This window comes from Lutjanus erythropterus, chromosome 22, assembly GCF_056507025.1.
Source record: "Lutjanus erythropterus isolate fLutEry1 chromosome 22, fLutEry1.hap2, whole genome shotgun sequence".
Lineage (NCBI taxonomy): Eukaryota > Metazoa > Chordata > Actinopteri > Lutjaniformes > Lutjanidae > Lutjanus > Lutjanus erythropterus.
Genome location: NC_139338.1, coordinates 8,182,564 through 8,209,943, shown reverse-complemented (window position 1 = coordinate 8,209,943; position 27,380 = coordinate 8,182,564). Strand labels below are relative to the sequence as shown.

Sequence of the window (27,380 nt, the reverse complement as noted above, 5' to 3'; positions counted from 1 at the left end):
TAAACTGAGACTTAAAGCAAGTACAGAGAAGCTCCCCCTTCTACAGATGAGTGTACAATATATCTGTATACATCTGTGATGTCCCTGTGAAATAAATAAACACATAAATAAGACTTTTTAAAGTTGAAACAATTAGTTGGATTAATATTAAAATGTGGCTATGACTATGTCTGTGCCAGTCTAAGCAATGAAGAAATCAGACTGTATCATCAATCTAACTTTATTTGTATAGCAGCTTTCTTATATTAGTGCAATTCAGGGCTGAACAGATGGATGACAAAGCGTCAATACGAGAGGTGTACGCTGAAAAAAGTGAATTGTTGGACCAACTAGGTCGGATTAGTGTGGCTCTTATGCTGCTCAGTCACTTTGGCTGACAAAATCCACGGTTCTCAGCTTGAAATAAGAACCTGCTTTTGTTTATGTCTCTGAGGAACCCAAGAACTCATGTTTCAACAATTACTCCCAGTGTCGATGTTAAATCTGCCACCGTTATCACTGTAAACTGCATATGTGCAGTTTGCGAAGAGAAAGCTTGACAGGTGTAGCAACAATAACGAAGGAGGGCGGGGCTTAGTGAAGGCCCAAGTGCTCTTGGTTGATTTAAAGAGTGATATTTGGCTTATGACAGTTTCCTGTTAATAAAGGCTCTCTTTTTATAAAGTGCTGAAAATATTCTAACATAAAACCTAAACGGATATTGAATTTTTAGATGGCTAAAATACATTTTGCTGCTCATACTGTCCACAGCAGAACTTTTTCAAATTCGGGTCATGCCAAATACCATCTCCTGTATGTAATAGACTTTCTAAGGTTAAGTATCTCATACAACCTTATTTTAAAAAAAAACTCAAACTATCCCTTTAATGGTAAGATTTAATTTGAAAAAAAGTGTATTTGTAATGTGATAAATGTATTAATATTTAATAGAGCTGCAACAATTAATCAATCAATTATTAATCAAGTGAAAAAAAAATATTTGGCAACTATTCTGGTAATCAATTAACTTTTAGTCATTTTTAAGTAAAAAAGTCAAAATTTTCAGATTTCAACATCCTAAATGTAAATATTTCTTGGTTTCCATACTCTTCTCCAATGTCTTGTTTTTTGGACAAAAATGGACATTTGAGTACATCATCTTGGACATTTCCCCCCCTTTTTTTTTTTTACATTTTATGGACCAAACAACTAACTGATTAATCAAGAAAATTATAAATTAATCGATTGATCAAGGAAATGATCAACAAATTCAAATCAATAAATAAGCATTAGTTGCAGCCCTAATATTTAATCCACAACTATGTCAGACACAAGTGATAATATGCTGACTTAAAAATACTTTCAAAAGTTTTAATACACAAAAACTTTTTGAATTACAGACCAAGCATGCTGCACTGCTCAACTTCCGGCTGCGTTAGCATCACTCGCCGCCACCCACAGCGCCCGCCCCTAATCTCCCAGCATGCATCTTGCTCCAACTGTGACTGTATCCAGTTTAAAATCTCTCAACTGATCCCTGCAAGTACAATATGTTCCTAACGCAATGAGGTGAATCCGTCCCGTCATTCGGACGCTGACGCCCGGCTGCCAGAAGGTGGAGCCATTTCCCACCAAATGAGCCAAACATCACTCCAGAGACATGGACCTCAGGCGTGGAGGCCACAGGGAGCAGGGAGGTGTAAGGGACGTTACGAGCAGTTAGCGTCCCACTGGGATCTTTTGTCTGTGCGCTTGGAGGCAGCTTGAGCCTACTGGCCCCATTTGCGCCATATGCCATGAGAGGCCTGGCTGTCACATCAGATGAGGACCTCTGTGTGATGGCATAACTGACCGTGCAGCTTTCAAGTGCACATTCACAGCCGCTGAACACCATTCGTCACTTTTTAAATGCAGTGTAAACGGGTGGCAGTAAAGATGTCAAGGACAGAACTGCTTTTTGTTTACGGATTTCCCTTAATGTGCACCTTTATAGCATTAGTTCATGATATAATTTGATGGCTGTCAAATTAATTTGACATATATTCATTCTTGACCATATTTTGAAGGGGGGTTTGATTTTTTTTGTCTTCAATTATGCTGGAAAATATATTGTAAAAGAAAAAAAAACTTGGCTTTTAAGGCTTGTACCTGGCCAGCCTACGTGTGATTTAGTTTTTCATTAAATGTAGACACATCTGATAGCTATATTATTTAATGAAGTTGTCGAAATTTTTTTTGAAACCATTAAACTCTCATGTCTCACCTCGTGGTTTCAAAAAGGTGTGAAAAGTGATCAAGCACCAGTAAAACACTGGAGAAACCTTTTAATGCCTGACACAACTGTAAAGCGACATTTTCATTTAAAAATTTGATCTTAAAACAAAGATGATTATAACAGCACATTTTAAACACATATACACAACTGACTTTTAACACGTTTTTAAATTGAGTATTATAATAAATATTTTTTAAATAATTTTAGGGGTTTTTTTTTGGTAAGACATGATATATCACAGTTCTCAAGAATATTTAGTGCATTAAGAATGCCTCTAAAAATATATCTGCTTTTTACTTGGTGCTTTTGGCGGCCAGTATAATAATCTGTGGGAAGTCAGCTGATACACCTTTTCATTTACAATTCCCTCCACACTAAAAAATGTACGAGTTTCTTTTGATCTATTTGAGCATTTCCACCGTTTGGCTGCTAATGAACGGTCAGACTGCTCTGTATTAAAGCCACAGTCAAAAACTTGAAATCTCATATTGGGAAATAAGAAAACTGAAACAGCTTTTTACATATTTTTTGCCCTACAAAGCTTCCCCAGTAACTGATATGCAGTGTCTTCAGTATGTTGTTGTTTTTGGAGCTAAGTGTTTTCTATCACATCAATATTACACAGTCAATCAGTCTCGACTTCAGATCTGCTGTTCGTTTAAACAGTTACTGAATATTTCTTAGGGATGTCACCATGATATCTAAAAAATATCTTAATAATACACCAACTGCACTTTTTGTACAGTTATAGTTACAAGCTCTCGCCCCTCCTCCCTACATTTGTATTTTGAGTGTAATTCATTTACTGCAGTTCGTGACACACGTCCTCATGTTTATTTACAGTCAGCTCCATGCTGTAAACAAACCAACAAGCCAGTAGAGATGTGTGCACAAAAGAAAATCACAGGCAAACTTACTTTTAAATGCTACTTTAAAGATCTGATGTCAGCAGGTTTTTGGATATGCACGAATATCGCAGTGCTGACCTTGTCAAGAAGGTGATTAAATGAATGAAAGAGGGAGGCTGTGTTTGCACAGTCAAACAAGTCTGCCAACAGTGGAAAACTTTGGAATAGTCCTATTTTGACACAAAGAAGTTTCCTTAAGTGTCCAGAGGATGCACAGCTGCTTGTAAACAGGAATATTAGAGGAATACTTGTTTTCATTAGCCATGTAAACAGCTTAGTTGGAATAATGTCTTTTCCAGAATAAGGCCAAACACCGTTACATTGTGTGCATGTAAACTGTTATAATATTTATAAACTTATCAGCCTGGACAGTGAAATCTGGTTTGCAAATACCAAGATGGGTTTCACATTCAGCACGCCATAATCCAATATATACACTGTACACACAGTATCCACATGGATAAAGTCCACAAGAGGTAACATAGGGGCAATTTATACAAATAGAAAAAAAAAGGTATACTGACTAACAAGTATGTGCTTCATTGTTAACAGGATGGACTGCTTAAAACTGAAAACCTATAAAAGAAAAAAACACAAGAATGAGGAAGGGAATGTAATAACAGTTCCTGTTCTTTTAAGAAGTGATGTTAACTGTGTTTTAATACATTGACATACCAATTATTTTGGGTCTTATCCTGAATATGTTGCTATACATACTATTTATTTATGTTTGTTTATTCCACTGTACTTCACGACAATATCTGAATGCAAACTAATGTACAGGTTTATAGGATTACCCTATTGAACAGACGAATTACGTAAATTCAAATGCTGTTACGGCACTTTCATATAAATTGTTATCTCCAAAATGAATGAAAATACAAAATAAAAAACATGATCACAAAATAACCGAATACCTATCTAATAGTAAGCAGAAATATAAAGCAAAGGTACGCACATAAGACGGCTAACTGGCTATGCTAGCCCGCTAGCTGCAACACCAGCGTCCCTTAAACGATTAGCTTAATATCGCAACCTAAACCAATTGACAAATCTGTTGTGGTGAAAACTGCTCAGCGTTTGACATTATACAGCGTCGAATAACTACAACTGCAACAAATGTGTGCTTTGGGAGTTTCTAGGTGCGCTGCTAGCATCCAGAGTTAGCCTAGTTACCAATATTGGCAGTGTTTATAAGGGACTGGAATCTGACACGCTAACGGTAAAGCTAGTTAGCGCCAGAACGATTAAAACAAGGACAATCAATACAGCGTCGTTCATAGTGGCTAGAAATGACACGAAACCGTAGATAAATTCGTTGTGAACGTGACATGTCAGCGGCTAATTGGATTAACACGAGGTTCGTGGTAATTTTGCTAACTTAGCTAACGCTTGCTAAGCTAATAAGCTAGCTAGCGCAGGAGCGAGTCGTTAGCCCAGAATTCGGTCGACGAGCGGGGGAGTCCAAACAGGCGTGAGGTGAACTCGGGTGTGCCGCAGTTTGTTTGCAAAAGAAGAGCACTGTTTTGAAAACCACACGCAAGGACACGCACTTTTCCGCTGTCTTAGTGTCAATTCCTCAAAATGGGGTCTGCTAACGTACGTCTCCGCCATTTTGTGACAGGTTTTTCATTGAGCAAAGGGGTACGTGTAATGGTTGAATGTAACCCCATCAAGAAGATATCCGCTTGGCAGTTACAGGGAGAAGGGATCAGGAGTAATTTTCAACCATCCCGTGAGATAAAAGTCGTTTTGAAGTGGTCAGCAAGGGATAGGGGCGGCTTACCACAAGGTTCACAAGTTTCACAGCATCAAATTGCATCATGAAAAAAACAGGTTAACCACAGAAAACTTTGACATCAAACACTATAAGTAAATTTAACAGATATTCTTCGGTGTGTGGTGAAATGGTGCATTTGAACTAACATCATTATGTAGCCTATTTATTTTGCGAAATTCCTCTAAAGTCAGCAAAATAAGCAGAAAAATTGAGGAAATAATCCAAATCAAACCCAATGTATACTATAATGCTGAACATATAAAATCAATCAATTTGTGTCATGTCCAATTATAGTTCTTGGATGTCACATGAAATATACAGATGTAAAAAATAATTGAAATAATGTCACAGTAAATACATTTTGAACAAAATATGACCAATATCACCAATGCAAGAAATAAATTTTACGGAAAGCATTTGTGTATAAATGTTCAAATATATTCAGTGCAGTGGTGAACAGTCTGGAAAACTTTCAGGCATTAATAATGAAAAAGCACATGGCTAATCAAATCAGTTTGATTTATATGGCGCCAAATCATAACAGAAGCAATCTCAGAGCATTTTTCATATAGAGCAAGTCTCTTTATAATATTATTTAGTCTACAGAGATTGTGCTCACCATGAGCAAGCATTAAGGTGACAGTGATGAGGAAAAACTTAGCACCAGTAACAGTAATTAGTCTACTCATGTATTCATAGAAGCAATGATATGTTGGCAAGATTATTTCTTGCAGAAATAAAAATACATATATACACATCAATACATTTTGAGCAAAATATTTTACCAGTGTCACCAATGCAATAAATGAATTTGACAGAAAATGAGTGTCCGTAAGTGTTCAAATATACTCAGTGTAGTGGTAAACAGTTTGGAAATTTTATTTCTATAGCATAAAATCATGACAGAATAATATTATTTAGCCTAAAGCCAAATTGTTCTCACTATGAGCAAGCACTATGGCAACAGTGGTGAGGAAACACTTCATAGAATTATTGATCTGGAGGACAAAATTATTTCTTACAGAAATAAAAAAAAGTGTGTACTTATACCTTATTTTAGCAGTCAACAGTTTTAATAAATGTCGATAGACTTTGATTTCCTGCTGTGTAAGTGGCTGCATGGCATTTTAAAATATTGTTGTGGTGTTTGTATAAATAGGAAATTGTTGGGATAAATACAATAACCAATATCAGTGAGAAGACATTTAATTTCGTTACTTTTAAGCCTATTATTAATATATGGAGGCTTTGTGTCAGTCTAGAAAAATAGCATTTTAGCAATAAAACGTGGGGTTGCCCTCCATTACACGCCTGGTTGAGATAACAAGGGAGCTATGTTAATTAGTGTTATCCCCTCCCCCCACGGGACATTTCCAAGTACCTCCTGACCCGTTTTCCACACAGAGACGAGTTGTCAGACGGTCCCTAAAAAAGAAAACAGTCTCTATTGTTCCAGCACCCGCTTCTGCTGCTCTCTGGACGGTGCAGTGCCGCCTGTGGCCGCAGAGGGCGCTGCACGCATGGCAGGCCGGGCTCCGCGGCCTTCACATCTTTTTGTCTGAGAACTGGATCCCTCTGCCGCTCTACAGTGTGTGCGATAGCCTCGGAGCTGCGTCCGTAACACACTGTCAAACCACTCCAAACGAATACAACCGCGACCAAAAGCATTTATTCTCCACATTCTGCCATGGCGCTTCTAATCTGCCGGTGAATCGCTCGTATTTCTGACTGTTCGTTGGAACTTAGTCCGGGGTTGAATCGGGCTTGCTTTCTGTGTGCATCAGTCTTTATTAGCGAGCTGCCGCTCTTCTTGCTATCAGCTATTTCTTTAACTTTTTAAACACTCAGCTTCGCGAATGACTGAGCGCCGGCGGAGTATGGGATCCTTGGTGTCTTAAGAAGCGACTGAAGTGGGGTTTAACCGTTTTTGCATGCAAAAACAATGGCAAATTCGACGGGGAAAAATCTACTAGATCAGCGAAGGAAAGGACAGGCTTTCCTGGACGAGCTGCGGCAATTTCACCAAAGCAGAGGGTGAGATTGGGGCGTCTTTATTCCCAAGAAATGCAACTTTAAATCTTCATTGCATGCCACTGCGAGTCAGCCCAAACTGTTATTTAAACATATGTGCCTTTATTTCTTGTGTTATCCCCTCAGATCGCCGTTCAAGAAGATTCCTTTCGTGGGTGGGAAAGAGCTGGATCTGAATGCTCTCTATATCAGAGTCGTCTCTTTAGGTGGATTTGCTAAGGTGAGTGGGAACTAAAAGTGGATTTTCCCCCCACACACTCTGCCGTGTGTGGACTCCCCGGTGGACCACTCTACAACTCAACCCGGGACAAGTGTAACCCTTTTAGAGAAGCGTTAGTGGGCTCGGTGTTGGCCTTGTGCTAGTTTGCCATGTATCTCTATGCAATGTGGTGGCTTGTGTTGTTGTGTGGTTTGAATTGAGAGTCCAACCAGCCGCTCGGAGTCAGAGTGCAGTTGGAGCGACTCAAAATTAGCGGGCACGTTTAACATCGATTATCGGCACGGAGCCCGGCCTCGGGGAAACACCGCGGAGGACAGAGCGTCTCGCCCGGGCTTTTACCGGCAGTTTCCACGCAGGGGGAAGCTTGAATTTTCTTTCTCGCCATGGCCATCTTTCTTCGGCTTCATGGCTGAACACAAAATGTAGGCCTCACAGGCCCATGTAGGGGATACAGCAAACGGTGGCGAAAGCTACTCCAAAATCAAACAGCTCGGCTGGACCGTTTGTTTTCTCGTGCAGACAGTTTACTGGAGTTCAGCCTCGTTGTGGTTTATCGCCAAAATGGAAAGCTAGCATGTTAGCTCCAGTGCTAACTAGCCTCTATAGTATCCTAAAGGGAGCCAAGCAGTTGTACTTACTGATGTGTCAAATGTAAATATGGTCCTATAACAAACATTAGCAGCTAATTAAATGCTTTTATAGTACATGTGCTGCCATAAGCTCACCATTTCCACCATTTTTCGATCATTTCAGCAGTTTGAGAAACTTATTGATTTGTAACTGTGATATTGTAACGTCCGAGCTTGATTAGGAGCTCACCCCGAAGAGCCAAAGGACCAGACCCCAAGATAGAGATTCGAACCGGGGACTTCTCGTAGCACGGTCAGCTACGGTGTCCATTCAGCTCTGGGGGACAGGGTCGTTAAAATAGCCATGCATCTGTATTTATGTGTTACAATACTGTCTCATTGTGTGTGGTGGAACCTGTAGCAGATGGTTGCAGCAGTGCAACCGCTCCTAATCAACTCCTCTCACCCTCTTTATCTCTTATCTCTTTCAGGTCTCTGACAAAAACCAATGGATTGAACTTGGAGAAGAGTTTAACTTTCCAAGGAGTTGTTCCAACGCTGCATTCGCTTTAAAACAGTACTACCTTCGGTAAGTAAGCAGCTCTCTCTGCCTGCTCTCAGGTAGCATGTGGGAAGTGTTTACAAATGTTAAGATGCAGTCAGCAGGATCTAGGCTCTCTCTGCGCTCCCCTCTGCTAGGAAGAAGCAGCACTAGTGCAATATTGTGACAGGCAAAGCAAGGGCTGTGTTGTGTACTTTTGTCATGACATGGTAGATATGTTCTATGGCTTTTCCTCATCAGAAAATAACTCTTGATCTGTTGTATATGAAAAAGAAAAAAATTAGTGTCTTCAGCATTTAGTATGGCACAAAGTTTTGGAGAACACACGAGCTGCAACAGTGAATCGGTTATTAAAGTAAGCACCAACTATTCTGATAATCGATTAATCTCATCTTAGCTTCTTAAATGTTAACATTTTTTGGTTTCTTAAATCCTCTGTGACAATAAACCAAATATCTTTGGGTTATGAGTAAAATGAGGCATTTGAAGGGGTCATCTTAGGCTTTGTGAAACACTGATTAATATTTTTCAACGTTTTCTGACATTGGAAACAAACGGCTATGAATAGAGAATATAATCACCGGATTAATCAACTGTGAAAATAGTTGTTAGCTGCAGCCCTAGAACACACTTGAGAGGCGTTTTTCTGCAGTGGCCATGGTGGTTATTCCTTTCTGAAAGTGATGTAGCCACAGGGCCTCTGCTTTTGATTCAGCACTTATGATTGAGCGGCTCTGTAACATGTGTACCAGTCAGCTGCCAGTGATGGGAGGCTGGTGTAAATGCAGCTCTCCCCAACAGCTGGCATTTGTGGTTTTGGTGTTACCGCTTTCTCGTGCTCCCTTTCTTCCCCCTACCTCTGCCTCATGTAACGATTGTTCCCATCACTAGCACCTGCCTGTGGGGGATTACACCTCTGTAGCAAGAGAAACACTTGTATCCTCCCATAGATGTTTCACAGGCAACTGCAGGTCACCTGGTTGACATCATATGCGGTGGCTAGTTATGTGTGGCTTTTTTTTAATAAGTTGGCTTTTGATGCAAGCTCTCAAGTTGGAAGTATAGCAGTCAATCTGAGCACCAACTGTGAATAGCTGAGGAGACTTGTAGCTCCTGAAAAGTTCACAGATAACCGGCATTTCTCTGTGGGAGAGAAGACCTCATGCACATGTGCTTATAGGTGTGCAGCAGGTTTTGGAAATAAGCACCAGCCATGGGCCAAATGCTGGGAAAATATGGAAGTAGCTAGTAGACTTTAGACACAAAATAGTGATTTACTATTGAGTGGCTTGTGACTTTGAAGATATTTCTGTCAGTGGCTGATAGATGTTCACATTTTAAAAAGTTCATTTCTACCCCTTGCTTGCAGTGCTGCTAAAATTAATCTAAGCCTGGGCAATATAGCCGAAAGATCTATCAAAATAATGATGTTTCAGATGAGTCAGTATTGGTAATTATTAATCATGTGGGTCAATATATTGTGTACTCTTAAGGTTGGAGCCAGCTATGCTAATAAATGGGTTTGGTTTTTGTCTATAACGCCCAGCATTAATACAGCAAGTATCACAATGCAGTATTTGACTTAATACCATGATAGATATCTATCTATTTTGCAGTAATATTGTATGACTATTGGTGCTTTCACAAAATAGTGTTATTATAATCATCAGTTATGTGGATATAATTACTAAATTGGTAAAGACAAGCAATAGAACAGTCTGTCATGCAGTCTTATATCACAATACAATATAATATCAATATATTGCCCAGTCCTCCGATTATAGTAATGGCCACAAACCACAAATAGGTTCATATTCACGGTGCATTAAGATGCTTCTTGCATGGTCCCATTTCTTGTGTCAAAGTCATTATTTTGACTTTGTGTGTGCCAATAAATAACTTTTCTAACTAATCCAAGTCACACTGTGTGGACAGCAAAACATTTCACCCTAATACCGTAAGTCAAATTACACATGAACAAAAAAAAGATCTGCAATACATGAATTGATTAAAAAGAAGTTACAACCAAAGATTTAGTTTAATTTAAAAATGTTCCTTTGCATATGATGCCAGCAGACAAGAACTCATGTAATTAACTCTTGTAATAATTTTCTCAGACTTTCCAAGTTGTTGCTCCGACTTTAAGGGATGTTAGCATGAATTTTCCTAGTCGGGAACTAATTTTTCCCAGTATTCCGACACCACATGAATGCAGGATTAGCATCATGACCGAATAATGTGGTAATGGTCTGCTTGAAAGCTCAAGACAGTTGTTTAGGTCTGGTGTTTGAGTGGAAGTAGTTATAGTAACACCCTAACATTCAGAAATCTGCTTTTTGTCTTTGACTATCAGGCTTATTTTTGAGTTGAAGTACCTGTCACAGAGAGAAAACTGATGTGATATGTTGAGTGTCTGTATCACTTTTCAGAGGACACAGTTAGGCCAGCTAATGTGCTATTATGTCACAGTGGTTTATGAATACCAGCAGGCTGATACCTTGTTCTGCTGATGACAAGATGAAGCAGAAAATCATAAGGAGCCATGAACAACATGGTTGTTTTTAAGAATATTTCCCCCCCCTGAAATTTTCCACACATATTATTGAAAACAGTCCAGTCACTGTAATGATTACCTGTACAAAATATTTTTTGGAAAGCGGATGAGCAATGGAGGCCTGACAGCTGAGTCGACCAACGTGCTGACTATCACACTCATGTCGCGACAGCCGTTGGAGCTACTTTGTGAAGTTTATCTAAGGCGGTTCAGCGTAGTGGATGTCAGAGGCAGCAGCTGGACTTGTCTTGCCTCAACCAAAGGCTGATAATAGAGGCCATCCCCGCCTCCCTCGTGCTGCTTTTTTGCTGACAGAGTACAACAGAGAAATTAAACATTTTTTTCCCTCCTGTTTTTCTATGCAAAAGTGGGCTTATAATGCAGTCACCATGGGGGGGTAGATTTTCATTTTGTCCTCATCCAGTAAGGTCAGGGGTTGTAGCTAGTACACGGTGGATGTTTGCTCACTGGAGCTGGTTTAGATTCAGTGTCTCGCTCAAGGACACTTAAGCTGGGTGGATGTTTGCTAATATCAGGTGTTAATCTCGATTATCCAGTTGAATGACCATCTGTAACCACTGGCTTCCCAAGCATTTTTAAGCTGCGTGTGCATTTTTTAAGACTGCTACTGAAATAATCTCTAGATATGCTGTGGAAACAATGATTAGATAGCTTGAAAGGAGCATCAAGTGACAATTAAAGGGACAGTTCACCCCTCTTTCCTTAAGTGATTATATATCCATCTAGATAGTTTTAGTCTAAGTTGCAGAGTTTTGTAGCTCTCAGTCGTAGAGATGTCTGCCTTCTAGCCAATGTAATGGGATAAAATGGCATTGGGATTGCAGTGCATTAAAGTGCCAAAGAAAAAAAAAATTAACAGCGGTTTCTCTTTTCAGAAATCATGACATGGTTTAGAGCTGATCGATTATTAAATTACTTGCTTATTATTTTAATAATCGATTCATTGGTTTGAGTAATTTTTTTTAAAAGAAAAATGTCAAAATTCTCTGATTCCAGCTTCTCAATTGTGAATAGTTTCTAGTTTCTTTAGTCCTCTATGACAGCAAACTGAACATGTTTGGGTTTTGGGCAAAACATGACATTTGAGAATGTTATATTGGGTTTTGAGAAATAATGCCCAACATTTTTCACCATTTTCTGACATTTTATGGGCCACATAACTAAGCAAATAATCGAGAAAGTAATCGTCAGATTAATCGACAATAAAAAATAATTCTTACTTACAGCCCTAACCCGGTTACTCAAGATAATCCACACATCTTGTTGTGGCCAGTTTCATGTAGGTACTATTTTATTTGTACAGTATAATCTACCAGAGTCTTTGTAGTAGGATTTACTGGAACTACTTTTTCTCCAAGAAACTTTCTTCCTAGGTGAAAGTAAGTAGTTCTTACTTGACACTGCTCACAACAAGGTCTGTGGGTTATCTTGAGTAGCTGGGTCATGATTTCTGGAAAGAGGCATTGCTGTTGAGTATTTCAAATGTGCTTCTTGCCACTTTGAGCACCACAAATTCAGTGCCATTTAGTCCAACTGTATTTGAGAGAAGGCAGACCTCTCTATATATGTATTATTGTTTTCAGGGTGAACGGTCTCTTTAATGCAGTAGTAATTTTGCTCTGTATTCTATATTTTGCCTTTAACAAGTTCAACTTCAAGTTGACAACACTGTTGCTGTTTCCTGATGCCCCTTTTTCTCTCTGAGGCATCTGGTAAAAGGAAGGACTGAAGACTACCCCTTTGCTTCAGAGATCAAACTTGGGACTGTTCTGATTCAGGACGGTCTGTCTGTTGACCGCGTTCCCCTGTATGAATGAACAGGCCGATCGCGATGTGGCTCTCTCCGGTCAGCACCTCCCACTCAGTGCAGAGTAATAAGCAGCACTGGAGTTCAGTGCCAGCTCCTGCTGCCGTCTATTTGATATCTGAATGTCACTCGGTAATAAGTGAGCGATGCTTGCCAGAAACATTTTTCCAGCTCGTTTTCAACTTGTTGAAGCGCTGCTTTGACATCAGTCCTACCAATGGCGCTGATTTCATTTCAACTTCGGGGGAGGATGGATTCACACTCCAGATCAAAGCGCTGGCATTGAATCACACTGACACACTAAGGGCAGAGTTGAAATGCAGCTCTGTTTTTGGCTGGCTTTATTAGCAAGACTGTAGCAAAATATATCAGTTTGAATGAGACATTTTCAGGTGTGAGAATTATTGATGAGCGAGATGTTGTCAAACAGAACAGCTGGTATAAAGAGAAAATAAGCAACAAGGCATAAATATCTTGACAGACTATGGAAATGACTGAAAGTTTAAAGAACAATTTTATTGGTTTTTGAACAGTATTGCAATATAGCACCTAAATTCCTTTATTTTTTCTCTTTTACCTCTCTCTCTTTTACCATTTCTATAATTTGACATGGCTACATTTATTTTCTACATCTCTGCACCGTTTCAGTGGATTGGGTTAGACTTACTAACGTCTGCCTCTAGTTTTCCTGCGGCTACACTGATTTGGATGTCTCTCAGTCAATACTACTTCACGTCTCCATGGTTTTCCTCTTCCATTAGTAGTTTCATATGATTTGGGAGCAGTTTGTGCTAAGCCCTCAACCCTCGTGGGGCAACAGAGCCCTGATTTTTCAGCAAAGCGCCATCCGCTTCGCCCAGGCGCGCACCGTAATCTGAGAGCGAGTGAAAGGTGTTTTGAAATAAGGCCTGTGGCGTTGCTACAGTCTTTGACTCCTTTTCCAAACTGTAGCGCACTGAACACAGTAGCCAAGTCAGGTGACAGATACCCTGGCTCAACCTTTGTTTGCCCTCTCCACTGCATCCCCACTGGGAGGAAATCGGGCCCATGAGGCACTGACATCTAGGAACTGCTCACTTGATTCTCTGCTTTAGCTCAAAGCTATTATATCTGTTGCCCTGATGAGCTTTGTACACATGGTTGGAAATGTTTAATGCCTGGTGAACACTAGAGGAATGTCAAATCTCATCTCATTTGAAAAACGTGAGACCACGGACATAACATTTGTGTTAAAGGCCCAGTGTGCAGCATTTTGTGGGGTCTAGTTGCAGAATGGAACACAATATTCATAAGTGATTTAATTCGCGTATAATCAACTGAAGATAAGAATCTGTGCTTTTCTTACCTTAAAATGAACAGTTAGTATCTAAAGATACCCCAAAATATTCACATTGAAGCTGAAATCAAAGATTTCTTTCCTCTCTCACTCAGATCTATAAATCGATTATCAAAATAGGTGGTGATTAATTTCAATAGTTGACAACTAATCAATTAATTGTTGCAGCTCTGCATGTTTTTACAGTAGCCTAGAACAGACAAACTAAACACTGGCTCTAGACAGGGCCTTTTGCGAGTTTTGCGGCCACTGTAGTTTGACATATGAGAGGGGGAGTTGAGTGGTGTTCAGCTGTTGCAATCTACAACCTCACCACATGATGCCACTAAATCCTACACACTGGTCCTTTAACCAATTTTTAAAACTTCAGTTTTACCACAACTATAAAGTCACTGCAGCAAGTAGACGATTGATTAGTTGCCAATTATGTTGATAATCATTTAATGGGTTCAGTCATGATTTTAAAGCAAAAATATCAGGAAAATAAATACCAAATAAATAAATAAATCCCAAAATAAAAATCTCCTCCTGCTTCTGTTTAACTGTCCACCGTGCTACTCGCTTTAACTTTGCTTGTGAAAATGTAAACACATGCTCCTTTCATCTGATTTCACGGGGAAACCAACCCGCTGGCAGCCATTAAGAAATACTATACAGTAATTGCAGATCTTTTCGCGGACAGTCTTGTTAACGTATGGAGGTCTTATAGAGACTTCAGTATGGAATCAAGACTGTTGCATGAACAGCTAAAAACTCCCTGTAGCTTAAATCGATAATGAAAATAATTGTTAGTTGTGTGTTTTTATTCTACTCGCCTCCCCGTCAGCTTCATCTCATTAGCTACTAGGCTTGTGCAGTTTCTGTTTTTTCATACCTTCATGCTTTCCTGACATTTCATCAGGGTATACAGTCTATGACGATACTTGTGTGAAAAACAAATCATTAAAAGCTGGTGTTAAAAGTCAGTGTGTATCTTATATGACATTGCCTAGCATACAATGCGTTGTGTCTAATGTGCAGTTAGCTTTTTTAGACAAGTCTTACTGAGTTTAAATACTTGTTGGTTATAGATTAATGAATACATAGGAAATATGCGCTTTTATTCCATAGATTTCTTTTAAAGGACCCGATGGCACTTGTTGCCGTGGATACCAACACGTCATTTGGCTGATGTATCATGTGGCTAATAAACTGCTTTTATAGCTGGAGGAAAGTCATATAGGGCAGTATTTTCATGATTCTACATAGTTATAATTAATTAATTAGCTGTAGAGCAACAATGACAAGCCAATTATTTTTTTCTACCCCCAAATAAGTTCCCTATTTTAGTAAATTAATTTTGTATTTTTATTTTCCAACAGTCAAAAAAGGAACTTCTGTGTTTGAGAGACTTTATTAGCGATGACGGTATTGAAAATCATACCCTCTGAATTTCTAAATACCCTGGTATATCATAATACCTGGATACCGCCCATGTCTATTAGTTACTGCAGATTTCTGCTCAATATTCAATTACTGTTCCTTTCACACTACAGGATTTCAAGTGATAAATATCAAACGCGCTTGGTGTTTAGGACTCAAAGTTGGGGAGAGTCTGATCCAGTAGGTAACATTAAGACTATATCAGTAAACCCCTCACACTACAGGATCATTTGGAGAGATGATCTGTTCAGACCAGTCTTGAATTGGGAACACCCCGCGATTATCAGGAGGGGTGAATCAGACCCAAAATCTTCCTAATTATCCTCTAGCGTGGGGCTGGCCTCGTTTAAATGGGGACTGTGTTTCTCTGATATCCCGTCATGTCATATGGCTTTCATTGTGAGGAATAATCTTCATCCAGAGGGCTTTAGGATTTTTAAATAAAACCTTGATTTGATTTTCACGTTTTGACTCCATGCTTCATTATGAGCAACTTAGGCTTTTTAGCTCTGCTGCCAAGGACAGGTTTTACTGTCCATAGTGATCACAGGTAAAGAAAGCAGCCCTTTGACTATACCTCTGTCTGCTGAATCAAACAGCGTCTAGTAATCTCTCTTTTTCAGAGTTGAAAATGCTGCTTCCTGTATAGTAAAATGAAGACACCACACTTTCACCCGTCACGTTGACTGTTTGTGTAGAGAGACGGCTGCAATCACAGGTGTACTCATGTCAGTTGTATTAGAATGATTCATAGTTAATATTAATCCTCTGCAAACACCATACTAGTTGCACATGTTTCTCAACCGTTACTGGCTTTTGACCTCACTTCTAGAACCCCGAATTCTCACGACCTCTGCAATTAGACAGTGTCATACTTGTCATGTGAGTTTGGGAATGACATACTTTTCCTTCTGATTTGCAGCCAGCTGCAAGTGGATTATAGATAATAGTATTTCAAAGTTATCAAATTAGTTTTTTAAATGAAAAAATTTACAATAAGCAGAATTCTATCAATATTAAAGATGTCCTGTGACCCTGCGTGCATAGCAGAAGAACAGAAGTCCAAACGCCTCTACTTGTGGGGACAGGGAACACAGAGAACTCACATGTTTGATACAAAGACATTTCTCATTTACAGGGACCGTTCACCCCAAAATCAGAAATGCACATGTTTTCATTTACCTGTAGTGCTATTTATCCATCTGTCTGTCTTCTCTTCAGTATAATAGAACTAGATGGCACTTGGCTTTTTTCCACACTTTCTTGTGAGCAGTTTCATTTAAGAACTACTTTATCTCTAGTACAAAGAAAGTGTCTGTTAGAGAGAAAATAGTTCCTATGTTAAACTGATCACAACAAGGTCTTTGGATTATTTTTAAACATTTCTGCAGAGTTTTTCAAATGTATTTGTTTTTTTGTAGCTTTGAGTATCACAAGCAAAGGGAGACAGCTTTAGGCCCGATATCTCCAAAACTCTGCAATGTACACAAAAACTATTGAAATGGATTAATGGCACAACAAGTAAGAAGAAAAAATGTACTTTTGATTTGGGGGGTGAACTGTCTTTTAACTGAAATGTATAGAGACAAAGTTGAATTCTAAAGTGAAAATAGTTTACAGGCACTGAAAATCATCTGTTAATATCTCTACTCATCTATTTATGTCCTGAAGTATACTCGAAGTTAATGGTGCCAAACTGCCTGGTTAATGGTGCATTTAATGTCAGAAGTCTTGATTTTCAGATAACATACTGAACTTGAGGCAGCTCTCACCTGATTTAGTAATTTGATTAGGTGAAAGACAACGTGTGATTTTCTCTACTGAAAAAATGAAAATGGAAAACAAAACAGCCTTCCACCACACACACATCTCACTACCTTTTTCTTCTTGGCGGGTGTTGATTTTCACACCTGGTTAGGAGATTATTCTTGGTACCATCACGTTTGTTGGTCCTGCTCTGCTTCCTGTGTATGCCGATAGACTCTCCCGCTCATATAAAACATCTGGCTGAAGTGGCCTTTGATCTGGCTTGCATTAGCTGTGTTTGTATTCCCCCGCCTCATCCGAGCTGCTGCTCAGACTTTAGTGATGCTCAGATGACGACTGGTTATGGATAAAGACGAGGCTGTGTGGGCTAGTGTTTGTCTGCCTCTGCCTTTTTCTACAGCATAATAAGAGACTTTTAACAAAATAAGAGCAGCAGGCCAAACTTGCTATCACAGATAACATCTGAAGGCTCTTGAGACTTGTGTTTTTGGCCTGTCTGTAATTTGACCTGCCCTGCAGCAGTGTTGGCCACCACTGATAGCCTAATCTCCGTCTCTCAGTCTCCTTGCTAACTAGCGGATGAGCAGATCTGCCTTGTACTTGACAGTGAACCTAGAATCTGGCATTACCACTTCATTAGATGATATGGTTAAAAGCTTTGCTCTGGGTCTTATGCAACTCTTCAGCAGACATAGTCTCTTTATTTGCTAAGTGCATTTTACACATAATGAGTCCATTCTCTCCATGTTCATGGACCTTCCCCAAGTAATAGTAACCAGGGTCATATAAGGCTTTTCCAATATCACTTTTGGCTGCGCCGAGACAAACCATGCTGTGTTGATTTACACTTCCACTACTAGACATAATGTGCCAAGTCACGCCCGAGATGGTCCATCATGCAGTAAAGCATGCATGACCCACCTGTGGACTGTCAGTACCAGATGCTTCAATTACATAGAGCCTGGTTTAATAATTTCAGCTCAGATTTCAGAAGTAGGGATGTTCTTAGTGACTTCCATGTCAATTCCACAAATTTTTCATTTACATGAGTCAACTAGTTTAAAAGCAAGAAAACACTCAAACAATAAAACTTGAGCACAATTTATTCATTGATAAGGTTAAACATTGTCTGAAAAATTGTTCTGTCTATTAAGAGTCATTTGAAGCCGCCAGTAGTCACAACCTTGAATAACCAAATTGTATTTAAAATGCCACTGAAATGTGTAGCACTACAAAACATCACCGCAACACTCTGAAAGCTTTTCAGACTGAGCATGATCACAGCATCTGTGGGTCAATGAAGTCTAGGGCTGCAGCTATCGAATATTTTAGTAATCGAGTATTCTACTGAAAATTACATCGATTAATCAAGTAATATATAAATAAAACATATTTTTGTTTAGTTAAAGAGCAATTATAAATATACATGAGAAAATAAGACATTTCACCTAATAATGAACCATTGGTTTCCTTTTTTAGACAATCAATGTCTTTATTTTTAGATGCACATTGTTTAAAAACCCTGAACTTACACCAGCTGACCAAATTCACTGCCTTCACTCAAAAAACTAAGGATCTTACCAAGAAATTTTCTTATTTCTAACCTAAAAATGTCATTACACCTGATAACACACATCACTTAAAAGGTTAGGTGTTTTTCCCACGTGTTTCAATTGAACTTTCATTTGTGTCAAGCACATTTTAAGTTCTAGTTAAGTTTTAAGTTAAAGTCTTGATAAGATTTTGAGTTTTTGCAGTGTTCAAAATAAAATTATGATACCTGCTGTATTGGAGCACATTAGGCACCAGTGCTACTTGATGTTTTATCCATCAATGACTACTGAGCTAAAATTGACAACTACCCAGTTAGCTTTATTATGTTTTTATTTTTCACCCTCATCACTCTACAGCGCTGTGTTTTTACAGATTAAATAAAGCCTGTATGAAAGGCACGTTAGCCACGCATCGACAGTAGTCATAATTAATAGAAACCTAGTTCTCCGCAGGGCTAACGTTATGTTAGCAAGGTACAGTAACTTTAATCTCATTAATTAGCACAACGTGTCCAGCTTGAAATGCTCCCACACTTTTGACATTTTCTGCCTTTTCTTTGTGCCTTTCTCATTGCTTTCGTCGCCTTCTTCGTCATTACCTCTACATCCATGGTTAAAACCGAACATATCCGCCGCCTCTTTCTTCCTCTTTTACGTGCGTGACGTCAGCGCGTTGTGCCGCATTAAAAGTAGTCCGGGCGAAATACCATGCTTTGAGCTGGCAAAATTAAACGATTCCTCGAGGCAGAGAAAATTCCTCGATCATTTTTTGTAATCGAGTTACTTGAATTATTCGAGGAATCGTTTCAGCCCTAATGAAGTCATTTACGTTAGGTGTTAAACAGTGTGGCTAACCTGCGTTGCTGATTACAACATCTGGGCCATCTGGGCATTAGCCACCTGCCACTAGCCAGCGTTGCAGTGTGGTGAGGGTAGCAATGATGAGTCAACTAATCATGAACATCCTTAATCAGAAGACTGCTTGATGGATAGCTAGCTAGCTAGCTAGCGACATGGCTACATGAGACTTTTTCAGTTTTTCCATCTCGTAGATACGACTATTAAATGTATCCAGAGCTAGCTAGCTACCTGGTGTTGTTGTTCATATTGTTGACTTCTTGAGCACATTATAATATCTGCATGATTTTACTCATCATGCAAAAAAAGTTATGAATAAATTGAACTAATGTGTTTCAGCCCTGACCCAGTATATTCATTGAGCTTTACAGCTGAGGCTAAAGCTTTATTCAGAATTACATCATATAAAACGCACAGTCCAAGGTAGAATATGCTTGAGTGATCATCAAGTATACTTCCAAGGAGTTGGTGTACTTTTACACTGAAAACCAATCGTACAAAGTCTAACTCAGGTGAAAAGAAAGCATCTTTTCCTCGACATGCATCACCTGCCTTTGCTGTGTAAAAATTCTTCTACTGTGAAAAGGCCTAGTCTGAACCCAGGAAACGCTGCTAACCACTGAGCTACCGTGCCATCAAGATTGACCAGGCAGATAACTCTTTTATAAGTGCAAACACTTCCATTTCAGTTGAGTTGTATCGCTTCTTTTTTGTGCTGACCCTTCTGTGTGCATGCATGCATTGGTCACACAGGTGAAACAGACTTTTCCTTTACCGCTCCAATGAGTCACAGGAATACCATTAGAGCACAGTGGCTAGTATTGCAGTCAAGTAAATGAAGTTATTCCGTTTCCATTATTTCAACTAGTGAGCCCATGGCTTTCGCGAGGATTCTGTCAACTTAGTTGCTGTATTTTGCGTTCTATTGTGACTTTAAGTTTGCTGTCAGGCAACAAATGGTCTGTCCTGTAAACGATCCAGCTTTTCATAGTATTTTCTCATTTGGCTCCTGCCGTCAATAAATGGTCCCACGATTATTGACAAAGCAAACCACCCTCAGACTGTGTTGGACAGCCGGCTCTATTAAATCCCAGCAAACATTTCTGTCCAGAAAATTGGCAGTGGATGTGTGTTTTTGCATGTCTGCGTCCACGTCCAGCAGGGGGCAACCGACTCCCACACACACAGACGCACCGAGGGCATTTGGGCAGCCAGCGAGCTGAGAGTAATCAAAGCCAGAAGTATGTGAACCGGTGTAACCCAGATGACCAGAAATTGCACAGATCTGATGACGGTGGCTGTTGCTGCAGTTCAGTTCATCATTCTCAGGCCTCTTCAGTCAGTTTCCCTCCCTTTTGCACATTTTGGAGGGAAAACATACCTCAATATTATTTGCCTAAACCGTTGTGGTGGCATCTGTTGGTTGGTGGTCGCGTGCTACTCAAGTGGGAGGGGATTGATGTTCTCTCGCATCATGCATGTATGAAAAAAAGGGGAAGTGCAGATGGGAGCAGCTGCCCCCACCCGTCTTTACACACAGCTTTTTTTTTCCCTTGCTTATGCCCAGACAGCGGTTGATGACGCTGCAGTCGGGACTGGGGCCTATCTCTCCCGCTCTCTCTCGCGCTTCCCATTCTCTCCCTTCCTCCCTCCCTCTCTCTCTCTCTCTCTCTCTCTCTCTCTCTCTCTCTTCCTCTCTCTCTCTCTCTCTCTCTCTCTCTCTACAAATGAAGGCTGAGTGTATTTATAGTCCAGCGTGTCACCCAGCAGCCAGCGGACGGGGGATTACCTTGGCCACGATGAACAAGCGGGGCCTCATTCAGAAACAGGCGCTCGGCTCGTTCGCTCGGTGACTCATTGCCACACAGGCAGGGTTCACCACACTATCACTGCTGAGGTATTTTGCCGTGTGTGTGTGTTTTTGTTTGTCTGGCAGATTGCTCCACATTATTATGAGGTGTTTATCAAACCCAAGAAAGCTTGACTTGGTGGTTGCATGCTCATGAAGTGCAAACTTCTCAAGAACGTGAGAATGATTACAGTCGAAGATGAATTGTTTGCTTCATGTTGACTCGCAGCTGTTGGTGTTGAAGCTAGTTCACTTGTTGCTATGAAAAGTGTAGTTTGTATTGGTATTAAAAGTAAAACTACAAACATTTTGCACTGAAATCTAAGAGAGTGTTTCAAACTGATATTCACTGATTTATTTCAAAATGTTTTGGGCATCCTCTGAAATATGTTGCTGTAAAGAATAATATTCATCTTTACAGTGGTATAAACACTATTGGACAACATAGATTTTAAGCAGCTAAGAGTCTGGAAAAAAAATAATTTTAGAATTGAAAGTAAATGGAAATCCTTGTTGTATTTTTTTGTGATGGTGAATAAATTCCGAAGTCTAGTTTATGTTCCGTAGTTAAAAGTAGTGACGTATTAATCCACTTTGATTCGGTTCTGATCCAATTCCAATATCTGAATTTGGGTATCTGCTGATACCAATACTACATCAGCACAAGTAATCTTACTGATAATCATCATCATCAAAAAAGGAGTGTTTAAGACTGGAGAGGTTGTGTACCTTGTCTAGTGTAACTTGTGTAATGGTGTCCTTCAACCATTGTTTGGTGCTGTGGGATTCTGACTTGTGACATGTGCAGCTGGTAGTCTGAGAGACAGCCCTCATTTGTATCATTTCCCATGATGCATTGCTGAGAGTTTAAGTTCTGCTTTTGTATGTTCAAAAATACAGATGTTAATGTTCATGCTTGTCATTCATTTGTAATGTGTTTGTTCAAAACATGGTGGTTTATGGAGGCTTATTGTCATTTTTGTGCTTTTTTTTATTGTCACACCATGACTGTAATGTGGATCGGTGTCTGAGTCCATCAGACGAATACTCAATGAGTGCCTTATGTGAACATAAGGTGCCCTCTGTAAGACACTCTTGATTTTTATGAAATGCTTGTTGCTGTGGTGTGTCTGTGCTTCTCAGCCCAGTGAGACACTATAGGAGTTTTTCCCTCAGATTCGCTGTTGTTGATGTTTGAGTGACTATAGGTGACACTCTCCGTTTCTCAGTCATGGTTGCTTACACTGCTCATGCTGTTTGTTGTTCCTAGTTTGACTGGGTTATGGTGGCATCATTAACATTCCTTCAGCATTGAAGGCTGTTTAGCTTAAATGATGGCCTGTTGTTTCAAAAATCCATGTTTTGCTTTCATTGACTCATAAGCCCTGAAGGAAGGACTTTTGATTTGGTACATTTGAGAAGTTCAAATTGAGTATCTTGGTACATTTGGCTTCTAGATAGCAAAGTTTATTTATATAGCCCCTTTCACAGACACCAGTCACAAAGTGATTTGCAGTCAAAGAAATAAAATCAAATGGAATAAAATAAAACATAGATAAAACATGATATAAAATATAGAAAAGGAGCAGATGCTAAGTGTGCGATTAAAGCACCAAAAAGCCACATGCTTCCCAAATATCTGTCTGAACAGATTTTCAGAGTTTCAAGCTTATTGTCACTCTTCCAAACTGCTGATTGGTTTAGAACCATTTCCTCGAGTTTTGAGACATGAACTAACTTCTGTTGCCATGTCATGGGATTTGTTTTCCCACAAACAACATGTATGGGTTTAGAGCCTTTATGATAAAACTTGCTACAGAAAGAGTGATTGATTTCACCCTTTTTGAAGTATCTGAAAGCTGTGACACTTGTTTGAGTATTTTGTCTGGCATCAATAACGGACTGTTTTCCCTCCAAACATGGCTGAACAAAACACAAATTGCTCAGTATATTGGCTTTTGTCCAGCTTTGGAAAATCAAAATAGTTTCCATACTGTAGCCTATAAGATATTGTAAACATTATAGCCACTCTTTTGTGCTATGAAAACATTTTTATTCTTGATAAAATATTTAAAATTTCAGATTAAGGAGTTTTGCATAGTGATGCTGAATTTTCATGCAAGAATATTTTTTATAATTGAGGCAGTTGTTTTCTTTAAAGATTTGCGAGCACAGCACAAGATTCAAGGATGAGTTCAAGGGAAATTATAGAACCTTTTTCTTCTTTCAAGATTATGCTTTAAAACATGACAGCAGCACCCAGTGTCAGAGCTAAGTAGTTAGGAAAGTAAAAGCAAACCAAGAATAATATATCACACAGTCAAACCTGTATCCATAGTCCCCGGCTTGTCGAGATTGAGGATACACTGCAGTCCTTTTTAGGTAGGAGTTCCATTGATTCATGTTTTTTTAGCAGCTTTTTAAATCTAACCAACCTGCAGTAGTTTTTATGTTTCATGCTGTTGTGCTTAACTGGAGAAAGAGACAAATGAGTCCATCACAGTAAACACTTTTCGCTCTAATGGGGGAATTTTTTAGTCCTGGTTCTTAGTGTTTAGCTGATAGAAGCTGCTTCCACTTTAATTTTAAAATACACAGAGTCTGCCAGTGGTTAGTTAGGAGTCTGTACTCAATATCACAGAGACAGAACGCTGCATCAACTTCAAGGCTTCTGCACTCACAGGGAAATGTGTCTGCATAATTAAGAAAACAAATCCTAAGTCACTCAAGTCTTGGAAGAAAGTAGAGCACAAATTCACAGCAAAATTCACACTAAGCAAGTCTTGGCTCATCGCCTGTGTTTTTTTTCCCTTCCTCCACAGATACTTGGAGAAGTATGAGAAAGTCCACCACTTCGGCGAGGATGATGAAGAAGCGCAGCCGGGGAATCCCAAAGCCTCTCTTCCAATCGGTGCAATTCCCAACTCTTATAACTACCAGCAACACAGTGTATCAGGTAGACTCTGCTTCTTGTGTAGACCATACTTAATATTCAAAAGCTTTCTTATTCTTTCTCGCGCTCTCTTTGGTCACAAGTTCACTCTTTCTTTCTGTCTTGGTCTCATCTGTATCAGATACATGGATCGAGTTTCTATTTGCATACTGTCTTGTTTTCTGTCTCACTCAGTTTCTCTGTTTCTCTCTGAAGTTCATCCCGTTTTTCTGCCCTTTGGCCAACTCAAACACTTAATCCTCACGCTGATGTGATCACAGCAAAGCATCATCAGAGCGGTGTGTGAGATGCATGGGAAATTGGTCAGCCCACAGGTCAAGAATATGCATAGAAATGTGCTTCAACAAAAGCCATTTGTTTCAAAGATTTTCTAGTGGGGTGAATTTATTTCAATAGTGTTACAAGCTGCAGTGTTTGGCTTGACTGACTGTTGTTCTAGTTATGAAATAGTTTGCAGTTTAACTCTTTTAAAAATCCACTGTGTTGTGCTACTAAAATGTCAGATCTTCATGTAATGTAGTCAAGTAGGCTGCTTTTCGTTGCTCTGAATGTGCCTGAACTAGTGTGTGGAAATAGCAGGGATTTTGAAAGGAATAGTTCAACATGTGGGGAGACGTGCTTATTCACTTCTTTGCTAAGGGTTAGATGAGAAAATTGACACCAATCCTGTCTGAATGCTAAATATGAAGCTGGAACCAGCAGCCTGTTCACACAAGGTCTTGAGACAGAAGGAAACAGTTACCCGGCTTTGCAGGGCTTAACAATGAGGCTTGCCTGGGGCAATTGAAATACCACATTAGACTAATAAATCTAGCAACTCATTTACCCAATCAAGCAAGAGGTCAAAAATAAGTAACCGACTTTGATAACTGAATAATCACTTAAGTATTTTTTCATGCAAAATGACAGAAAATGCTGTTTTCATCCTCAAATTATGAGATTTTGCTGCTTTTTTCTGTTCATGTTACACTCAATGTCTTGGTTTTAAGTTGACAAAACAAGGTATTTAATGACTTCACCTTGGACTTCACTATTTTCTGAAATTTTAAAGAGGTTGCAGCCCTAGATTAAACATGACACTTAACTCTTTGTTGTTATTTGATAACTGCTAATAATTTGTATTGGGGCAACTAAAACTGGCTTTGGGTCAGTAGATTTCTTACCCACTAGATGGATATGTTGATACTGCCCAAGTCTATTATGTGCCATTTCTTGGCTGGGAGCAGTCGCTGGGAGCGGAGGTCTGGAAGTAACTGGTCTCGGCCAAGAAAATAGTCCGGCACATAATCTCCTGTAAAACACTTTTGCTGACTGAAGAGAAGAGTAAGTATGGAGTAAACTCTCAAAATATAGTATGTTAATCAGTGAGCTGTACAGGTGCTGCAGGTGGATTTTGTAAACATTTGACAGAGCTGAGCTAATCCAAGTGGTTGCTAGCTGCAGCTACATACATGTATAGACATGAGGGTGCTATCAATCAAAAATATCACAATATTTTTGACCAAATGGGATGACTGTTGGTGCTTTCAAGAATTATCAACACTATAAGAGAACTCAGTGATGTGGATAAAATGACTTGGATTGTAAAGGCAAATAATAGAGCAGCTAGAACAAACTGAGTTCAGAAAAATCCTATGACTTTACTGCAATGCAGCTTTAAAAACCAGAAAAAGACAGCACTTGGGCCTGTGCCATATAACAATACCTAAAATCTTATCTCATTATGTTATCAGTATAATAATGATATTGCCAAGAACTAGTATCAATTTCCTCATTGAACTCTTAGCAAGGAAGCAAATAAGCATTTTCCCCAAAATGTCTACTGACTACATCTCCACATTGAGAAATCTGATGTGAAATCTCACCTCAGAAGTAAAGTGTAAAGTTGGTACATATTCTTTATTTTTTCCTTTTGGTCAGGTCGTTCTGTTCTGCTCACTTCAAGCTTTCACAGAGTCCTTTGCTATTTGTTTCACCTTGGTGTTTTTGGTGCCTAATCTCCATGGTGATATTTATTCAGTATCTCATGGCGTAGGAACATCAGGCCACTTGATTAATTCTGTCTCTATAAAGTTTGTTTTTTCATGCAAAGAAAATAACTACAGCTAAGTTTTGTGGCAATATCAATGCTTGTGTTTACTTTTACAAACTTTGCTGAGGACCCCCGTCACAGCTAAGCTTTCTGCCGTTTGACTAGTTCACAGGTCTGCTTATTGTACTTCACATTCATCACTTTTATTACCTGGTGACTCATTTAATTCAGTTTTCACCTTGCTAAGCTCTGCTTTGTTTGAACCAAGGCTATGAAGCATGCACTTGCAGTGGCAGTGCCTTTTTTTCTTGCACACACACACACACACACACACACACCTAAGCATTGACTAATAATCCTCTAAACCCAAGCATGCTGCTGCTTTCACGATGAAAGAACGGCCTCTGAGAAACCACATCATAATTTATTCTAAATGTTTTTGTACAGCTCGCCAAGGCCACCCTCTCGTCTGTATTGTCCAGCCCCGCTTACTCACAGTGAGTGCGAGTTGTCCATTAGGCTCACAGTGTTGTAGTGTTGACCGCTGAGCTGCTCTCTGAGGTAATTGACTGTCCTGACAGCAGTTATTGATGAAGGCAAGAAGGAAGCACTTGTTGGTTTTCCCTCCACCTCAGTTCAGATTAGAGCCTGCAGCCTTTTAGTCGCAGGCTCTTTTCTCTAGCAATCAGCCCTCTGCTTGCCGAGCTAATTGACTCCAAAACATGACCGGGGTGGGAAAAGGCACGACCAGCAGTGGTGAACAGTGGTGAAAAGTTGACATTGCAATTTTACTCTTTTGGAAAGCTTGTTGCAGATTTTATCCCATTTACTAAGGCTGAAACTATTAATTTTAAAGCTGCTAAATCCAGCATTTTTATTTTAAAAGTTGTTGCTCGTAGTGACA

General features: G+C 39.5%; 1 protein-coding gene across 1 annotated transcript in view; it reads left to right on the top strand.

Annotated features, from left to right (window-relative positions):
- The first annotated feature begins 6,386 nt into the window (after positions 1 to 6,386).
- Positions 6,387 to 27,380, top strand: part of arid2 (AT-rich interactive domain 2) — a 50,732-nt gene continuing 29,738 nt past the window's right edge. The window contains exons 1-4 of the mRNA XM_084710658.1: positions 6,387 to 6,976; positions 7,100 to 7,193; positions 8,254 to 8,351; positions 24,314 to 24,447. Coding sequence (XP_084566784.1) covers positions 6,885 to 6,976; positions 7,100 to 7,193; positions 8,254 to 8,351; positions 24,314 to 24,447 — 418 coding nt within the window. The 5' untranslated portion in view covers positions 6,387 to 6,884. The remainder of the gene's footprint in view (positions 6,977 to 7,099; positions 7,194 to 8,253; positions 8,352 to 24,313; positions 24,448 to 27,380) is intronic.